The sequence below is a fragment of the Euprymna scolopes genome, chromosome 12 (genome assembly GCF_053919585.1).
Source record: "Euprymna scolopes isolate OS-2025 chromosome 12, ASM5391958v1, whole genome shotgun sequence".
Taxonomy (NCBI): Eukaryota; Metazoa; Mollusca; class Cephalopoda; order Sepiida; family Sepiolidae; genus Euprymna; species Euprymna scolopes.
The window spans coordinates 6,764,856-6,782,500 of NC_136493.1; the positions used below are offsets into that span (position 1 = coordinate 6,764,856).

Here is a 17,645-nt window from a genome sequence, read left to right on the forward strand (position 1 = left end):
GTTAAAGAGTTTGGAAAGAACTGGAGCAACCTTAGCAGAGCATTTTTTTTTAATAGTACAGCCAGGATGAGATAATAAAATGCAAAAAAAAAAAAAAAAAAAAAAAAAAAAGGGATCAAAATCAAATTGTAACTCACTGTTTCTATGAAAGCAGGAATCCGTTGGATACTACTTGGTCTGGCACTGTATTTGCAAAATTGTCTTGCATGTTCAACCTTTTTTTAGAATAAAAACAAACAAAAAAATGATACATTTTGTTTTCTCGGTATTCTCTTGTCGCTCTATGAACACTTTTTATCTGTAAATGAATATTTTAGATGGTGGGAGGAAGGACAAGTAACATAAATAAAGTGGTGAGCGGGATTGAATGATGTAAATAATTGAAAGAGAGAGAGAGAGAGAGAGAAAGAGAGAAAGAGAGAAAAAGTCTATTATAATATCACAATGTATTCTGAAATCCTTTGAATCTGTACTGCTATAACAGTTGCATAATAGATCTATTTATTCTGTATATACATATCATTTTTTGCATAATGTTGAGTCGTAGTTTGGTCGGCTAAAATAGGTCCAAACTCACATAGAGAGTAATTAGTGTATGTTATATCCTGAATTCGATATAAGCAAAATAATATATGAGGTGGAATAATTAACTGAACAATGGGTTTGGTAACATAATGAGGTTTATTATATGAATAGTACAAAAAACAAGAATATAATCCAATAATGAATACATATATATATATATATATATATATATATATATATATATATAAGGGGACGACATTAAAAATAAGATGTCAATGAGCAAATTTAAAATATATACAAAAGAGTGAAGGAAGAGAGAGGAAAAAAGGGGGGGGGGAAATTATATATATATATATATATATATGTAAGACAGATATTGAAGGAGAAAAAAAACTCACAAAAGAGTATAAATAAGGAAAATACATCCCGCATATGAATATATGGGAGAAAAAAAAAAGGAAAGATTTGTATATTTCACATAGAAAATGTACACGAGAGGGAGTATATTGGTAGATATAGAGTGGATCATTTATTGAATAATGGAATGCAGGCAAAATTTGGGGGATAGAAGGGACTCTTTATGCCAGAGCATTTCGAAGCCTAATACTTCTCATCAGAAGAGTAGAGAAGATGCTAGGTAGCATAGAGAAGCTTCTCCCAACATTCTATAATTCCTCTTAATCTTTTTCATCCCTAACGAACCTCACGCTAGACGCCACATCTCCCCCATGCTACCTCGAACCTTCTCTACTCTTCTGATGAGAAGCATTAGGCTTCGAAATACCCTGGCATAAAGAGTCTCTTCTATCCTTCAAACTTTGCCTGCATTCCATTATTCAATAAATGATCCACTCTATATCTACCAATATATGCACTCATGTCAAAATCCACACTAGCTAAATTATTTGCTACTGACGTAGGGCCCCTATTATGTAACAATATTTCATCTTGACATTCAATGTAGTCCAACCAATCCTCACTTCCTTCAGCTTTTATATTGTAGAAACTAAATCATTTCAAATAACAATTCGTGAAAGTTAAAGCATATTGAAATCCAACTATTTTCCCAGTTAAATTGTAAAACTGGAAATTTTCGTTTTTCATCTTTTAGTTTTGGTATTTTATCTTAAGCATTTCTGATGCCACATGACGAAGCTGTTTTACCTGTGATGCTCAATACATGGGATGCCATATTTCTAAGTTATGCATGTTTGATGTGAGCAATTACATTCCATTTGTTGTAACGTAGACGTTATGCTCTGACCATGTTCGATACAGGAACAATCAAACAAAAATAAATAAATCCGACTGTTTTTTTTTTCTGTTTTAGCAAAAGGCATTTATTACCATTACTTTCCAAACAATGCTTATTGTCTTTTCTATCTGTTTATCTCGTCTGTCATGAGATTAACAAGACCTGCCATATAGACACCAGCTTAAAAGTTTCTCACCACTGTTATGGAGCCAGATGTCTATTTCGCCTGGTTAAACTTTTTTTTGTCTGACCCCATGCTGGAATTAACCAGCCATTTCTCCCCTTCGACTATACACGTCTATCTCCTCCGGCATGGACTTTGCTTCTCCCCTCTGACCATGTGGAGTATTTTTTTCTTTTTCCTTCTAACCCAAGCCCCAATTTGCATATTTGCTTTTTCGGCTGCTGTTGCTAATATCTTCGTGAGTCAGTCATCCTACAGCTCCTGCTGATATTTCGCATGCACACATAAGTGTTCTGCTGCATTGTAACAGAGCATGGATGCGCGAATGCAATTGTCGAGCCATGTGAAAAATGACGTCACGGTAGGGTAAAAGAAAAAGGCTATAAAAAAGAATGCACAGACAGAGAACGTTCGAGAGGACCGATGTCAGAGAGAAAGAACACGATCACGTTTTATTTGGAAATAAATGTTGTTAGAAGAGAAAAAGTGAGTCATGTTATTGTCTTTTGTTTCTTGCGACGTACTCTGCTACAACGTGTTGGGTTCCGAGTGCCTACATGTTAACGCGTGTGTAATGTTGCACATTTACGTTACACATAAGTGTTACATATTAACTTTACATACTAAGGTTACACATTAATGTTAAATACTAACGTTACACATTAATGCTACATATTAACGTTACATATTAATGTTAGACATTAACGTTACAAATTAATGTTACATATTAATGTTACATATTAACGTTACATATTAATGTTACATATTAATGTTACATATTAACGTTACATATTAATGTTACATATTAACATTACAAATTGTTCGATACAGGAACAATCAAACAAAAATAAATAAATCCGACTCTGCTTTTTTTTCTGTTTTAGCAAAAGGCATTTATTACCATTACTTTCCAAATTAATGTTACATATTAACGTTACAAATTAATGTTACATATTAGCGTTACAAATTAAGGTTACATATTAACACATTACACATTAATGTTACACATTAACGTTACATATAAACGTTGGACATTAATGTTATACATTAACGTTACACACTGTTTGATGAGAACTATTACATTCCATAACATCACTGAATAAGTTGCGGGAGTAACTAATAAAAGTACAACTTTTGGGAAAAATTCAACTTCATTCATTAACATAGTGTTCCTCTAGTGTAATACAATTCTAATGCTTTCTTGTAAAACGATTTAACATTTTTTGCCCTATCTAATCGTTTAAATTACAATCATTTTAAAACAATTTTGTCTTCTGTGCCTCATAAATTGAACGACAACCAAAAGAAACGCTGTTATGAAATGTCATCTTCTCTTCTTTTACGCAACAAGAACGACCCGTTTCTTGACAGTTTTGACTTGCGATGAAAAGTGGGTTCTTTACGACAACCAGCGATGCTCAGCTCAGTAGTTAGACACCAACGAAGTTCCACGACACTTCCAGAAGCCAGAGTTGCACCAAAAGAAGGTCATGCTGGCTATTTGGTGGTCAGCAACCGGTCTAACCCATCACAGTTTTGTGAATGCCGACGAAACCATTACGGCAGTGAAATACTGTCAACAAATGAATGAAATGCATCAGAAACTTCGACAACAACACCCAACATTAGTCAATAGAAAAGACCCAATTCTCCTCCACGACAATACCCAACTACACATTGTTCAACCGACCCTGCAGAAGTTGAAAGAATTGGGCTACAAAACTCTGCCTAATCCGCCATACTCTCTAGATCTCTCATCTACTGACTACCACTTTTTCAAGCATCTCGAAAACTTTCTGCATGAGAAATGCTTCAAATGTCTAAGTGATATCAAAAACACTTTCAGCGACTTCATCGCCACCAGAACGCAAGATTTTTGCGTTAATGACATAAATATACTTGTTTTGCGTTATCAAAAGTGTGTTGATTTTGATGGTGCTTATTTCGATCAATAAATTTTTGTTTGAAGCGAGATATGTTCATCTGAATTTAAAACTTAAAAACCGCAAGAACTTTTTTGTCAACCTGATATTTCAAACTAAAACGATACAGACAAATCAAATTCTATGATAACCATGACAGGCAATAGAAAATGTTATTTGAAACGTATCAAATTCAAAGTGAAATGCTATTTCAAACTTGTTCATGAAAGACAGACAACACCACTCATAGAAATGCAAGGAAACAACTTGCAAGTGTATTTGTACCTGGTGACATTCTTGAAAAGCTTCCATGCCTTCTTGTTGCTCCTCACAAGAACCTCCTATCAACAACATCGGCCTAGAAAAAAAGCAAACAAACAAAAAAACACAGGAAAAATGGATTTCTTTGTAAAATACAATTTAAACAAGAAAAGAAAAATATTTGAAACCATAAAGAAAAGAATCTGAAAATTTAATTGGAAAAGAAAAATGTTTTAATTTTGAAAACGAGCTCATTAAATAGTTTGTTAATAAGATTATGCTTCACCGATTAATGGAGCTCCACAAAAATATGTAAACAAATGAAGAATCCAATCAGATAAAAAATTTTTATTTTTAATAGATTTATTTTATTTTTCGAAATTTGGCATTTTGTTTAGCCAGTTTTAGGCTAAATAACATAATAGAGAAAATTGCCTCTGGTGCACGAGTATTCCAGAATTCTGATGAAAAAAACTGAGCTGCTCAATTATCAACCTATCAGTCTCCTTTTCTTCATTAAAATCTTTGAGTAGTCTATTAACAAGCACTAGACCACCATCTCATGAACTTTTTTGTTGACCAACAATATGGAGGCAAGTCTTTTCTGCTGCAGATATTTTAATGGTCATCTCAGCATGAATATACCATGCATTGAATAAGGCAGGGAAAGATAACATGGTAGCCTTTAATATATCCAAATCATTTGACAAGGTCTGCCATGAAAGTTGTTTTTTTTTTTAAGAAAATCAAATCATATGGTAATTTTGGATGACTGATTAACATGATGAGATCCTTTTTTAGAAAAGAGAAAAATCCAGGTTGTTCTCGATGGTCATGAATCCAAGCGACATGATATAAATGCAGAGGTGTCTCAGGAGTCGATCCTTGGACTTATTATTCTTGATTTTTATCTGGTTGGATCCTTCAGTTGTTTACATATTTTTTTGTGAAGATCCGTTAATTAGTTTAGTATAATCTTATTAACAAACTATTGAGTTCGTTTTCAAAATCAAAGGACCTGTGTCTGATAAAAATTGTATCTGGAATAAGTATATTTGCTGATGTCACTACACACTCTATAATAAACACGAAGAAAAACAAAGCAACAACAAAAAGAAAACTTATCAAGGCCTGAATGCCACTGGAGGATAAGAGTTAATGAGTGTACAGTAGTCAATGGCACAATGTCGTAGTAATCATTAATAGTAGAAATTTTGTAAATTGCATTACTTAAGGGGAACGGCTCATCAAGAACTTTTTTATGTTGGACTAATAGACAATCACATTATAGTCAGTTGGAAAGCAGGCAAACAGAAGAGAGTTCAACAGGCATGCAGTTCTAAGAAAGAAACTTTGTTCATGGAATCTACATTTAAGTTTAGGCAGAGATAAAGAGTGGGGGAATTATTCATAGTGGTTTCAGCTAGACGAGTGTTTTTCGTGAAAGTTTGGCAAGTGGGGACCATAGATTGGAGCTCAGACGAACACTTGCCATGAAAATAACGATAGAGTAGAGACAGGCTCACAACGTCTCTCCTGTGGGAAAGAGGTTGCAGGCAAGAGAAAAGGCCATCTCCCACTAGGCTACAAAGTCTATTTTGAACTGTCAAGGAAAGATAAGACTTTTTAGCAGCTCCTACCCAAATGTGGCATCAGTACTCCATCCGTGGACGTACTTGGTTCTTATACAGGTAGAGAATTATATCAGCAGTGAGATATCTACTGGAGCAGAAGAATGATCTCACCATTTTTCCAGCGACATTGGCAACGGATTTGATATACATGTTCCATTTCAGATTAGGAAGTAAGGTCAGACCCAGAAAGCTGTCAAAACATGGAGCCTAAGATGAGTCATTTCTTTTAATTGATGCCAGACAGAGATCAGAACGTTGATGATGTAAAGATAGAAGCTTAGTTTTAGATGCATTAAAATTAACCGCCACCGAGTGCATCTTGTTGAACTAAAAAATCTGTAGAGAATTTCAAACTAAACTGCGATTGTTCTCATTCTGTCAGCCATGACCAGGTAAAAGAATGTTTACATTTATATCACACAAACTGAATATTGAAATTTTAAACTCTAGAAGACCGTCACTTAGCACTTTATTCTGGGTCCAAGTGTGAATAATTTAATTGTGATTGTTCATCAACATATGACAGTAGGGTTAATTAGTTTTCAGAAGCTTTAAATCAATATTATCTAATAAATATATTAAGTTCAGATAAACCATTTTCGTAACCTCAAGATATCTAGAAAATTAATAATTGCTGAAAATTCATTGTGGAAATTGATGAGTTCACATTGAAGTTTATGTAATTTGCATAGTAACTTTGAATGGAGTAGATATGTAATGGGGGTGGGGAAATAAGTCGCAACTCAATAACTCACATACCAGCTTTCTCCATCTCGTGTCTACATGCCTACACACTAACAAAAAGTAAACAGAAACAAATAGCTACTCACAAGAACAAGGCAAATCAACGAACACATACAGACAACGCCACTCTGCCAAATACTCACATATGTATATTATTTATACACGTATATTCATTGTACGGCATAATCACGTTGACACACTGGTTCCCGTTGGATCATTAAAGTTAAGCAACGTTGAACCTGGTTAGTACTAAATGGGTGACCATTTGAGACTTCCAGGTGCTGCATGTGCTCTCCGCTTATCTCGGCATTGTTTCCAGCCGTCCTAGACTTCTCCTTCTCACTGAAATCAAACAGTGCCGATTCAGGAGAGGTGTGGTTGGTGATTGCGCAACCCTTGCCTCACAATTACACGCGCAGCTGTCCTTGCAGGGGGTATCCTTTGTCTTTCAAGACTGAACGGCGGCATCGATATTCACGCCATGAACATATTGACATACACATTTCTAAGCCTGCTGAACTTTCTTCACCAAACACGCGTTTGCACTATGAACGTTTTTATACTATTATTATTCTTGTATGTTTCATTTTTCTCCATTTATTCATTTACAAAACTATGCTTTGGTAGCACTTGCTAACTGGTAACCCTTCTATCCTCTTAATTAATTCCTATTTTTATATGCATGCTTATAATATATATATATATATATATATATATATATATATATATTTTTTTTTTTTTACACAGTGATCACCACTTATCAAGGCCCGGAGGCAACTCAGGGATAAGGGTTATTTTTTATTTTTTATTTTTTACACAGTGATCACCACTTATCAAGGCCCGGAAGCCACTCAGGGATAAGGGTTATTGCAAGTACATTACGTTAGTGAGGAGATTTTATGAAGTGTTTAATTAGGGGGGCGGTTCATTAGGAATTTGTTAACATTAGACTTGAAGACATCCAAGTTGTAGTCCGGAGGGAAGCAGGCAGACGAAACAGAGTTCCACAGGCGTGCAGTTCTAAGAAAGAAGCTTTGCTCATGAAATATAATATAAAGCTGGATGTCTGTGTGTGTGTGTCTGGTCACGAATAGGCTCCTATATGGTTGACTATTTTAAAAAAACTGATTACATATAATGATAGAAGATGTATCGAGACACAGGAATGGGTATGTTCGATCTGGCAGTACGGTGGTTCATTAAAATTGTGGGGTCTGCGTTTGTGCCTGGTCCACAAAGTATGGAAATTAAAAATTAAAAAAAAAAATTTACAAGTGTTTTTTATATAGACGTACATAAGAATACTTTGATAACTTAAATAGGGATGGTATAATAAAATTGTGGGGCCTGCGTTCGCGCCTGGTCGCCATAGAATAGAAATAGGCACAAACTTTAATAAAGACTTTTCATATCTATCCGCGAAAGTATACTTTGATAATTATGTTTCAGTTTGAAGAAATATGGTATAATAAAATTATGGAGTGTTCGTTCGCACCTGACCGCCATAGAATGGAAATATGTCACAAAGTTTAACAACGTTCTTTAATATAGATCCACAGAATATTGTGATAAGTGTTTCAGTGTGAACAGGTATGGTATAATAAATTATGGGGTTTATCTATTTTATTTTTACTTTCATATTTTGCTTTGGTTTTGATACCCCCAAATTCGAAGCTATCTCTTTACAACCTTTCCTTTTCATAACCTATCATACTTTCATAAATCAGAGTCCATTTTCTGTAGGCTGTTTTTGAACCCAGTCAACAACGGGTACCTTTGTTAGTATATATATATAAGTATGGGTGTCCAAAAAGTCGCTGAAGAGTTTTCAACTTAAATGGATTCTTTATTTTTGAGTGACTTTTCGGACACACACACACACACAAACACACACATACACACACACACATCTTTCATTTCCTTCATTTGTAAAAGTAACATTTATATACCAGATTCATATTAAATTTTGGTGTAGCTTTTGACAATACACAAAAACACTATTGTTGTCAAAGATGACCTCTACCAAGGCCAGGAACCATGACATATGGCAGAGGATATACTTACCAACAATTTTCTCTAGCATTAGCAGCTCCAGCCAAAGCATGAATTAAGCCTGGTCCAGAAACCACGAGACATACAGCAGGTCTGGAAAAAAAAAAAAAAAACAATTTCAAGAAATCTTATAATCTGCTGGAATCATAGAAGTGAACCTCCATAATGTTATAACATTTTAAGAAACAAAATAAACATCAAATGTCGCCTTTTCCAACAAATGCATACTTGAGTTATTGCTAGTGAGTGATCAAGACGAAATCAACAAAACAAAATCTTTTTACCTACATGCATGGTTACTGGTCTTTCATTCTTCACTTTTCTTTCCATGTGTGAGCCATGACCCCTTGTGGTCGTTGATTTTCTGTTTAATTAAAGATGAATCTACTCATGCATGAAAGCAAAATGGAATCTGGCTGGATTTCAAAGGTTTTATTCAGAAGTGTTTTTTTACAGGGGGAAAGACTAACCTAATTCTCATTACTTCTTAATTTCTTTTCTTCTTTCTTAAAAGAGTTTCAAGGAAATATTCATTTAGATTTCAATATCGTCGGGCACGTCTTGTCTGTCCGCTTCTCAACTGGAACTGACTGGAAACTCTGTATCCCAAACATGTGACATAATTTCAAGCAGCTTTTGCCTAAGCAAGTAACCTGTGACCGCCCCCCCCCTGCTTTAATCATGCCATTTGCAACTAATCTTTGAACCTCCACCACAATCATGCTAGATGTACTGGATATATTTCCGCTTGCTGCCAGGTTATTGTGACATGTACTTTATGTAACACCTGCCAAAATTCATACTAGCTAACATAATCTCTACTTTTTGATGTAGGATCTTACTATATAACAGATAGTATCATGATGAGCGAAATGGAGATAATGCACGGGAGGGTGATATTAATCTGTTACTCTTATTCACCTAAAATAAGGCATAGTGCTACTTGACATAAGAGAATACTACAAGGTTATTATTATAGTGTAGAATCATAATATATAACACATTGTTTTTTTTAATTACATACGAATGTGTAATCATGCAACTTGCAGTTAAACGTTTGAACTTTCACCTCAATCATGTTAGATGCACTGGATCTATTTCCGTTTGCCTCCAGGTTATCCTGACATGTACTTAATGTAACACTTGCCAAAATTCATACTAGTTAACATAATCTCTACTTACTGGCGTAGGGTTCCAATATACAATAGACAGTGTTATGACTAAGGAAATATATACTACACTTATCCCCAAATGTGGAGATAATGCATTGGAGAGTGATATTATATAATACCTAGGTGCAAGAAAGCCTTTTACTCCAATAGTTTCTTCCCCAGAACTGCAGGTCTTTGGAACTCCCTTTGGGATTCTGCATTCCCAACTGTACTGATATGCAGAAGTTCAAGTGTAATGTGAACAAACATCTTTCTACTCATCTCCCTTCATAATGCCTCTGCTAATTAAGTCCCTGATACTAGCCCCCGGCTTCAAAGTGGCACTGTGTCTTGTTTGGGGTGAAAATTGAATTAAAAAAAAAATACATTACTTTTTTGACTGAATATGTTACTGAACATTAATTTTAGTTTTTTTTTTGCTCTACTTCACCAAAAATAAGGCAAAATGGTTATTGGATGTAAGAGAATGCTATTTGTGACTAGTCAGAAGATATAACGCATTGGATTTTGCTAATTAGAAATGAATGTGTAAAACGAAAAACGATTTTGATATGTTGGCTAATCGGAAAATGAGGAGAGAGTAAACATTGATATTACATATGGAGGACGTCTTGTGTTTTGCTTTGCCAGTGAGGCATTGGAAGGGAGCCCACTCCACATAAAGACATGAATATTAGAGTACCTATTTACTATGCCTCCCCACGGGACAGAGTTAGACACCAGGGTCGTTTTTTAATGTGGAGAAAAGGTACAAAAATAAAAATTGTCTCAGTCGTGAAGGATTTCTCCTCCACCGAAAGAGAACAAGAAAATGAAGTGCAGCATCTGAAGAACAGATACTACACTTTGATCTTGACCAAAAGGCCAAGAAGTAAGAGTGCTGACATACATCAGCCATAAAGATTAACAACATGAAATTCTTTTTGGCTTAAATTTTCATTTGTGATTTAAAAGCAAAAAAACAAACAAACAAAAAAACGATCAGCCGAAGGAACCAAATTTTATACAACGTTACAAACTACAATCAAATTATTTTAATAAAGATAATGGTATTATGACAAATAACCATAAGAAGCAACGTCATTCATAACTACTTGAAAGATTTCACAAACTGTGACGTGACCATCTCCAGGAGCAGTAGAGCTCCTCATTTGGGGGAGGTTGAGACTCTCGAAACTCTAGAGCTATGCTTGTGTTATTTGTTAAGTATCATTGTATGCCTGGACAACGGTGGCCGACCCTGCTGAAAGGAGGAGTTAAGTTACAAATTTTATTATTTTTATGAAATCTGATTGTTTGGTGAAAGTGACAATTTGATGTCACTTTGAGAGACATAACGAAATATAATTTCGTTTCCGATGCCAGCGAGCCCCAACTCAGGAACGTCTGGCCTCTGAGCACGATGCCAGAGGAGGGGTCACAGAGTTAACCTCTTCTGATCATGAGAAACACAACTGAGAGCGTTTGCAGATTCACAGGTACATGTAGGGAATCGGGAAGTCCCCTTGGAATGACGTACTTACTGGTGAATGGTCTAGGGGACAGCAGAACCTACCCTGATACCTCCATACATAAGTGAATACCCACACCAAAATCAGTTGAGTTGGAGCTGAGTTTTGAGCAAATCTAATCCTAATCGAAGAGTCGTCGCCACCCTCTCTTCCCATCCATCACTACTGCCAAAACTGAGAGTAATTAAATCTAATTGGGACTCAATAGTGTTTGTCAAAAATCAACAACTGAACGATTGTACATAAGTGTATATCAAATTTTGTATAATTTGAATTAACCAAGTAGAATAGAGATATCTGAGTCTGTCTTTTGCATACATGAAAATCTATTCACTTCAAGTGTGACAGCGGCATATCAACCCGAAGATGAAATCAACCCTGACCAAATCGATCAACGAATCCTGCTGAGTCGAGAGATCCTGCGAAGAATTCCCTGTGAAGAACAAGCATATGTGACAAGGGGATCCCTGTTAGAGATCGCTGAGTGTTCACAAACTTTCGTATGTAAAAGAAGACAGTGGGTCACAATATTACATCTTTGTTCAAAATCAGAATCCATAGGTTTAACTAAGTTTTTTTCAAAGGAATCACCACTTATCAAGGCACAGAAGCCACTCGAGGATGAGGGTTAAAGAGTGTACAATGGTTAAAAGGACAATATTGTGTGTGTCATGTCAAAAGAACAATATCGTATGTGTCATGAGTAAGTTGCTGGAATCCATATTAAATAGAGAAGTAGTAAACCACCTCAGCCGAAATAACCTTCTTAGTGACACGCAATATGGTTTCTGTTCTGCTAGATCTACAGCAGACGTCCTAACGGTTATATCTCATAGGATTAGCGAATCTATCAACAAAGGCTTCCTTTCTAGGGCAATTGCTCTTGACATATCAAAGGCCTTTGATAAGGTATGGCATAAAGGCCTACTTCACAATATTTCCAGGTACGGTATAACTGGAAATGTTTTCTCTATCATTAAATCATTTCTCTCTGATAGGCTCATAAGAGAAGTGGTTGATGGGCAGAAATCAGAGGCCCACAGTATTAATGCTGGAGTCCCTCAGGGGTCCATCCTGGGCCCAACTCTCTTCTTGATCTACATCAATGATCTCCCAAAACACATACTAAAATCATTCGTTGACATCTATGCTGATGACACGACTATCTATGGCAACACATCAAAGGCCGTAAATGACAATGTTCTCTCTTATTCTCTATCCTCAGATCTTGAGCACATGGTACAGTGGGGGAAGAGGTGGCTGGTTACCTTTAATGCATCTAAGACCAAGCTCCTATTATTACATCATAAACACTCTGATCCTCATCTGGCATCAATTGAAATGGATGGCTCTTATCTAGGGAAGGCCCCATGTTTTGATAAGCTTCTGGTTTTGACCTTTACTCCTGATCTGAAATGGAACACATACATCAAATCTGTGGCCAAGGTCGCTGGGAAAATGGTGGGATCCTTCTACCACTCCAGAAGATATCTCACTAACGATGCAATTCTCTATCTATATAAAAGTCAAGTACATCCAAAGATAGAGTACTGCTGCCACATCTGGGCAGGAGCTGCTAAAAACAGCCTATCCTGCCTTGACAGAGTACAAAATAGACTTTGTGGTTTGGTGGGGGATGTCCTTTTCTCTTCCCTGCAACCTCTCTCCCACAGAAGAGACGTTGCGAGCCTGTCTCTGTTTTATCTTTATTTTCATGGCAAGTGCTCGTCTGAGCTCCATTCTCTGGTCCCTCCTCGCCAATCTTTCACGAAAAACACCCGACTAGCTGAAACCACTGTCAATAATTTTCCCCACTCTTTATCCATGACTAAATCAAAACGTAGATTCCATGAAAAAAGCTTCTTTCTTAGAACTGCACGTCTGTGGAACTCTCTGCCGCTTGCCTGTTTCCCTCCCGACTTCAACTTGGATGTCTTCAAGTCCAACACAAACAAATTCCTGATGAACCGCCCCCTTAAGTAAAGACACTTCATCAAATCTCCAATGCTAACTATTACTACGATACTATCCCATGATTACTGTATACACAATAACCCTTATCCCCGAGTGGCTTCTGGGCCTTGATAAGTGGTGACCTCCATGTAAAAAAAAAAAAAAAATCATAGTAGTCATTAGAAGTGTAAATTTGGTAAATTGGATTACTTAAGGGAAACGACTCATAAAGAACTTGTTTACATTGGACTTGAAGCTGGCCATATTGTAGTCAGCTGGAGAACAGGTAAATGCAAGACAATTCCACAGGTGTGCAGTTCTTAGAAAGAAGCTTTGTTCATGGAATCTACGTTTAGGTTTAGGTACAGATAAAGAGTGGGGGAAATTATTGATAGAATATGCTGGAATCAAAGAATTGGTCCACCATTTGTGTTACAGACAACATTGTAAACCAACTTGAGTGCCTAATAAACAGCGTCCTCGAATGTCTAAGATCTCTGTACAGGAGTTTGTTAGGAAAACCTGACGTGAGGATATTTTTCCTAGAAGTAAACCTTGATCAAATATTAAAAATCACATAGTATTATTATTTTTCTTTACTTTAGAGTCACCATATATCAAGGGCGAAAGCCACTTGAGGATAAGGGTTAATGAATGTAACCGTTATCGTTAATGGTGCAAATTGGGTAAAATTTGATTATTTATGAGGATGGCTCCACAAAAATATGTTTGCATTGGATTTGAAGGCTACTATGTTGTATTAAACTGGGAAGCAGGCCAGTGGAACAGTGTTCCACAGGTGGGCAGTTCTGGGAAAGAAGCTTTCTTCATGGAATCTACATTTATATTTAGGTACAGATAGAGAGTGAGAGAAATCATTTATAGTGGTTGTAGCTAGTCGAGTGTTTTTTTTTGTGTAAGTTTAGCAAGGATGGACCATATATTGAAGTTCAGTCAAGCACTTTCCATGAAAATAACGATAGAAAAGAGAGAGGCTTGCAATGTCTCTTCTGTGAGAAAGAGATTGCAGGGAAGAGAAAAGGGTATCCCCCAATAGGCTACAAAGTCTATATTGAACTCTGTCAAGGCAGGATAAGATCTTTCTAGCAACTCCTGCCATATGTTGCAACATAACTCCATTGTAGGGCATACCTGGTTCTTATACAGCTAGAGCATTGCATCGACAGTGAGATATCTACTGGAGTGGTAGAGTGATCCAACCATTTTTCCAGCAATATTGGCAATGGATTTGATGTATGTGTTCCATTTCAGATCAGGAGTGAAAATCAGTCTCAATAGTTTTTCAAGACATGGAGTTTCCTTAAGATGGGAGCTATTCATTTCAATTGAGGTGTAATAGGGGTCGGAGGGATTATGGTGAAAAGAGAGAAGCTTGGTTTTCGATGCATTAAAATTAACCGGCCACCTATTTCCCCAGTGTTTCATATTCTCAAGATCAGAAGAGAAAGAATCAGAAAATCTTTGTCATTGCTGACCTTTGAAGTGCTGCCATAGATTGTGTCATAGTATTTGCTGTCCAAATAAGATCTCCTCAGTATAACTAACCCATATTGGCTTTTACAAAGAATGGTGAACCGTCTCCAAACGATGTTACCTCAAGTAATAGCACGAAGCTGGATACTCCAACAGACTAGATGAATTTTTATCCAAAATGTAAGACCAAAAGACTACAAGAAACCAAGGAATGGAGGCCCCTTAATTTGTAAGAACTTTGAAACAAAAAGATAAACAAAAGTTACTGTTTAACCATAGCTGTGTTAAAAAAAGACAATTTCACTAAATTTCACTAAATCATACAATGTGCTGAGATCAAAAAATTGATCCGCCATAGTGTTTTCATATACATTGTAAATCATAAATTGAACACAAGTTGCTGTTTAACTGTAGCTGTAACAAAGTATCGACTAAATAGACAAGTAATTAAAGTGCACCAATTATAACTTTCAGCCTATAGCTGTCTTTGCAAGAATTTCTTTGACTCAGCTACTTTAGCAAATTAATGTGTGTAAATATCCATTCTTTAACTGATAATAAACACCACGCCAGAGGCTGCAATTAAAACTTGCATTTAAATAAATCTTTTGTTAGGACTGAAAGGCTGGGTTTAATTAGGAATTAGTTTACAAATAAACATCATTTTTAATTTTTCTTGTGAGGAAATACGATAACTTAAACAAACTAAGAACAAGTATTTTGCCTGGTATAACTCTGAAAATGTGAACGAAAGAAAATCTGTTATATATGAGAACCCTATGACAAAAAGTAGAGATTATGTTAACTAGTATGAATTTCGATGAGTATTACATTATATATAGACCATGATAATCTGGCGGCAAATGGAAATAAACCCAGTGCACCTAGTGTGAGTGAGGTGAGAGATTCTCCCTAGACAAAAGACGTTAGAAGCAGGTGTCAATGATATTACAAAATAAATTAGATCACGTGTTTGGGGAAAAATGTTTTTTTAGACATCGAAAACCATGCAATCAGAAATTAATCAGTTTATATATATTTCTGTAGAAATAAATTTTCTTATAATACAGGGTGACCCCAAAAAAACAAAAGCTAAATGGAGGCCATCTAGAACATATGCTGTAGAACGGAGAAAATAAGGCCAAAAACCCTTGTGGTTTGATGTGATGTTTTGAATATAATAAACTAGTTATGACCAAAGTTTCATTTCATTTGGACAAAACACTAAGAAATGGGGCCTACTTAGAGTTGGGCCCGTTTTTTTTTTTGGGGGGGGGTCACCCTGTATATACCAATCCTTATTTAAGAAGCTCAATGTAATTACAGAGCAATATAGTGAATAAATGACAAAAAGTTATATTCCAAAATTCATGATGTTGACCATTTTATAATTTATTCCTTTAATTCAGTTGACTTATACAATTCTTGACATTATCTGTTTTGTAGCGCAAAATCAATCACTTAATTATTATATCAATCAGTGAATCTATTATGCCATTAACTCATCAGAAGAAATAACAACAATCAATCCGTCACAAGGAATTGAAGTGTGATTTAACATGATTAAAACCCGAAAATTGTAAGGGAAGCTGCAAATACCTTTTTGTTTTCCATTACGCCATATTGAATTTATATATATACAGTGCCCTGCTGAAGTTTACAATACATACATACATATATATATATAATTGTTGTATAGAGTGGTTTCCTAGATGTAGATCTAATGAAACCTACATGATTATTTAAAAGTGCTCAATGGATGACAGAGCAGGTATATAGATAATATTTGTATAATTAACAGACTATATATATATATATATATATATATATTCATTTTATATTTTTACATATATATTTTACATTATAGTAAGTTTGAAAATATATGAAGCCACACTAAATTTTCTGCATTTCATCCTAGCGAAGATTTGTCAGACTCACAAGGTTGAAACGCAGAAAATTCTGTGTAGCTTAATCGCCATATATATTTTCAAAACTTACTAACTACCTGTACTTATGTATTGAGCACGGTCGAAGTAAATGCTGAAAATATTTACATAAAATTTTATTCGGATATATGAAATAATAGAAAAACATATGTGTGTGTGTGGGGGGGTGTGTACAGTGCCCGCAAAAGTTTACAATACACATTTGAAACTGTCAGTTTTTGTATTTCTAGCTTCCAAATGGTAATGAAACTTTTTATAAACATAGAAAATGTATTGAAACTAAGATAAGAACAATGGAAAAAATAAAAAATAACAATTTAACACAACGCAAAGAGAAAACTCAATAATTAGCACCGCAAAAGTTTACAACACATATCAAATTCATTAGATTTCTCAATAATTTTATGACGGTTTATGATGGTAAAATGCTTAGAAGCTTCTAGAATGTTCAGAAATATGCAATAGTGTTGTGAGACCGGATCTCATCCGATAATGGACTCGTCCAGATCCTACATAATCAGCTCCTAAGGCCTGTACGGTGGAACGAGATATCAACGTATATTGTACCTCGGGGAGCAAGATCTTACTGATACCTGCAACTACTACTATTCTCTTTATCTTTTTCTATATCCTTGTACCTTTCCTTAATACACTTGTAAACCACCTACTACGTGTTTTCCCGTGTCGTTCTTGTGAAGGCAACTGAGCCCCACAACAAATAGACATCGAAGTAAGCAATTAGTAAAATTATTGCGTCATTCTTTATCTAATAACCATATTGTAAGCAACCACATCATGGCAAAGAATAAACAGATTGGTCAGAAAAAGAATTGTAAGTCTTCATCAAAGTGGATTGGGATATTGAACAATATCCAAACAGTTGATGGTTCCATTGAATTCTGTTGGAACAATAATTCGGCACTCGAAGTCTCACAAATCAACACTTCCTTTGGCCAGATCGGGTTGTCCTCGAAAAATAACCAAACCTGCCG

At 35.6% G+C, this 17,645-nt stretch overlaps 1 protein-coding gene and 1 pseudogene across 1 annotated transcript in view; both read right to left on the minus strand.

Annotated features, from left to right (window-relative positions):
- LOC145291155 (2-hydroxyacyl-CoA lyase 1-like) overlaps nt 1-17,645 on the minus strand; it is a 174,026-nt gene that overhangs the window by 100,032 nt on the left and 56,349 nt on the right. The window contains exons 4-6 of the mRNA XM_080136684.1: nt 8,590-8,670; nt 4,172-4,244; nt 138-215 (exon numbers count right to left, since the gene is read on the minus strand). Coding sequence (XP_079992810.1) covers nt 138-215; nt 4,172-4,244; nt 8,590-8,670 — 232 coding nt within the window. The remainder of the gene's footprint in view (nt 1-137; nt 216-4,171; nt 4,245-8,589; nt 8,671-17,645) is intronic.
- On the minus strand, nt 10,493-10,625 carry LOC145291739 (U2 spliceosomal RNA; annotated as a pseudogene).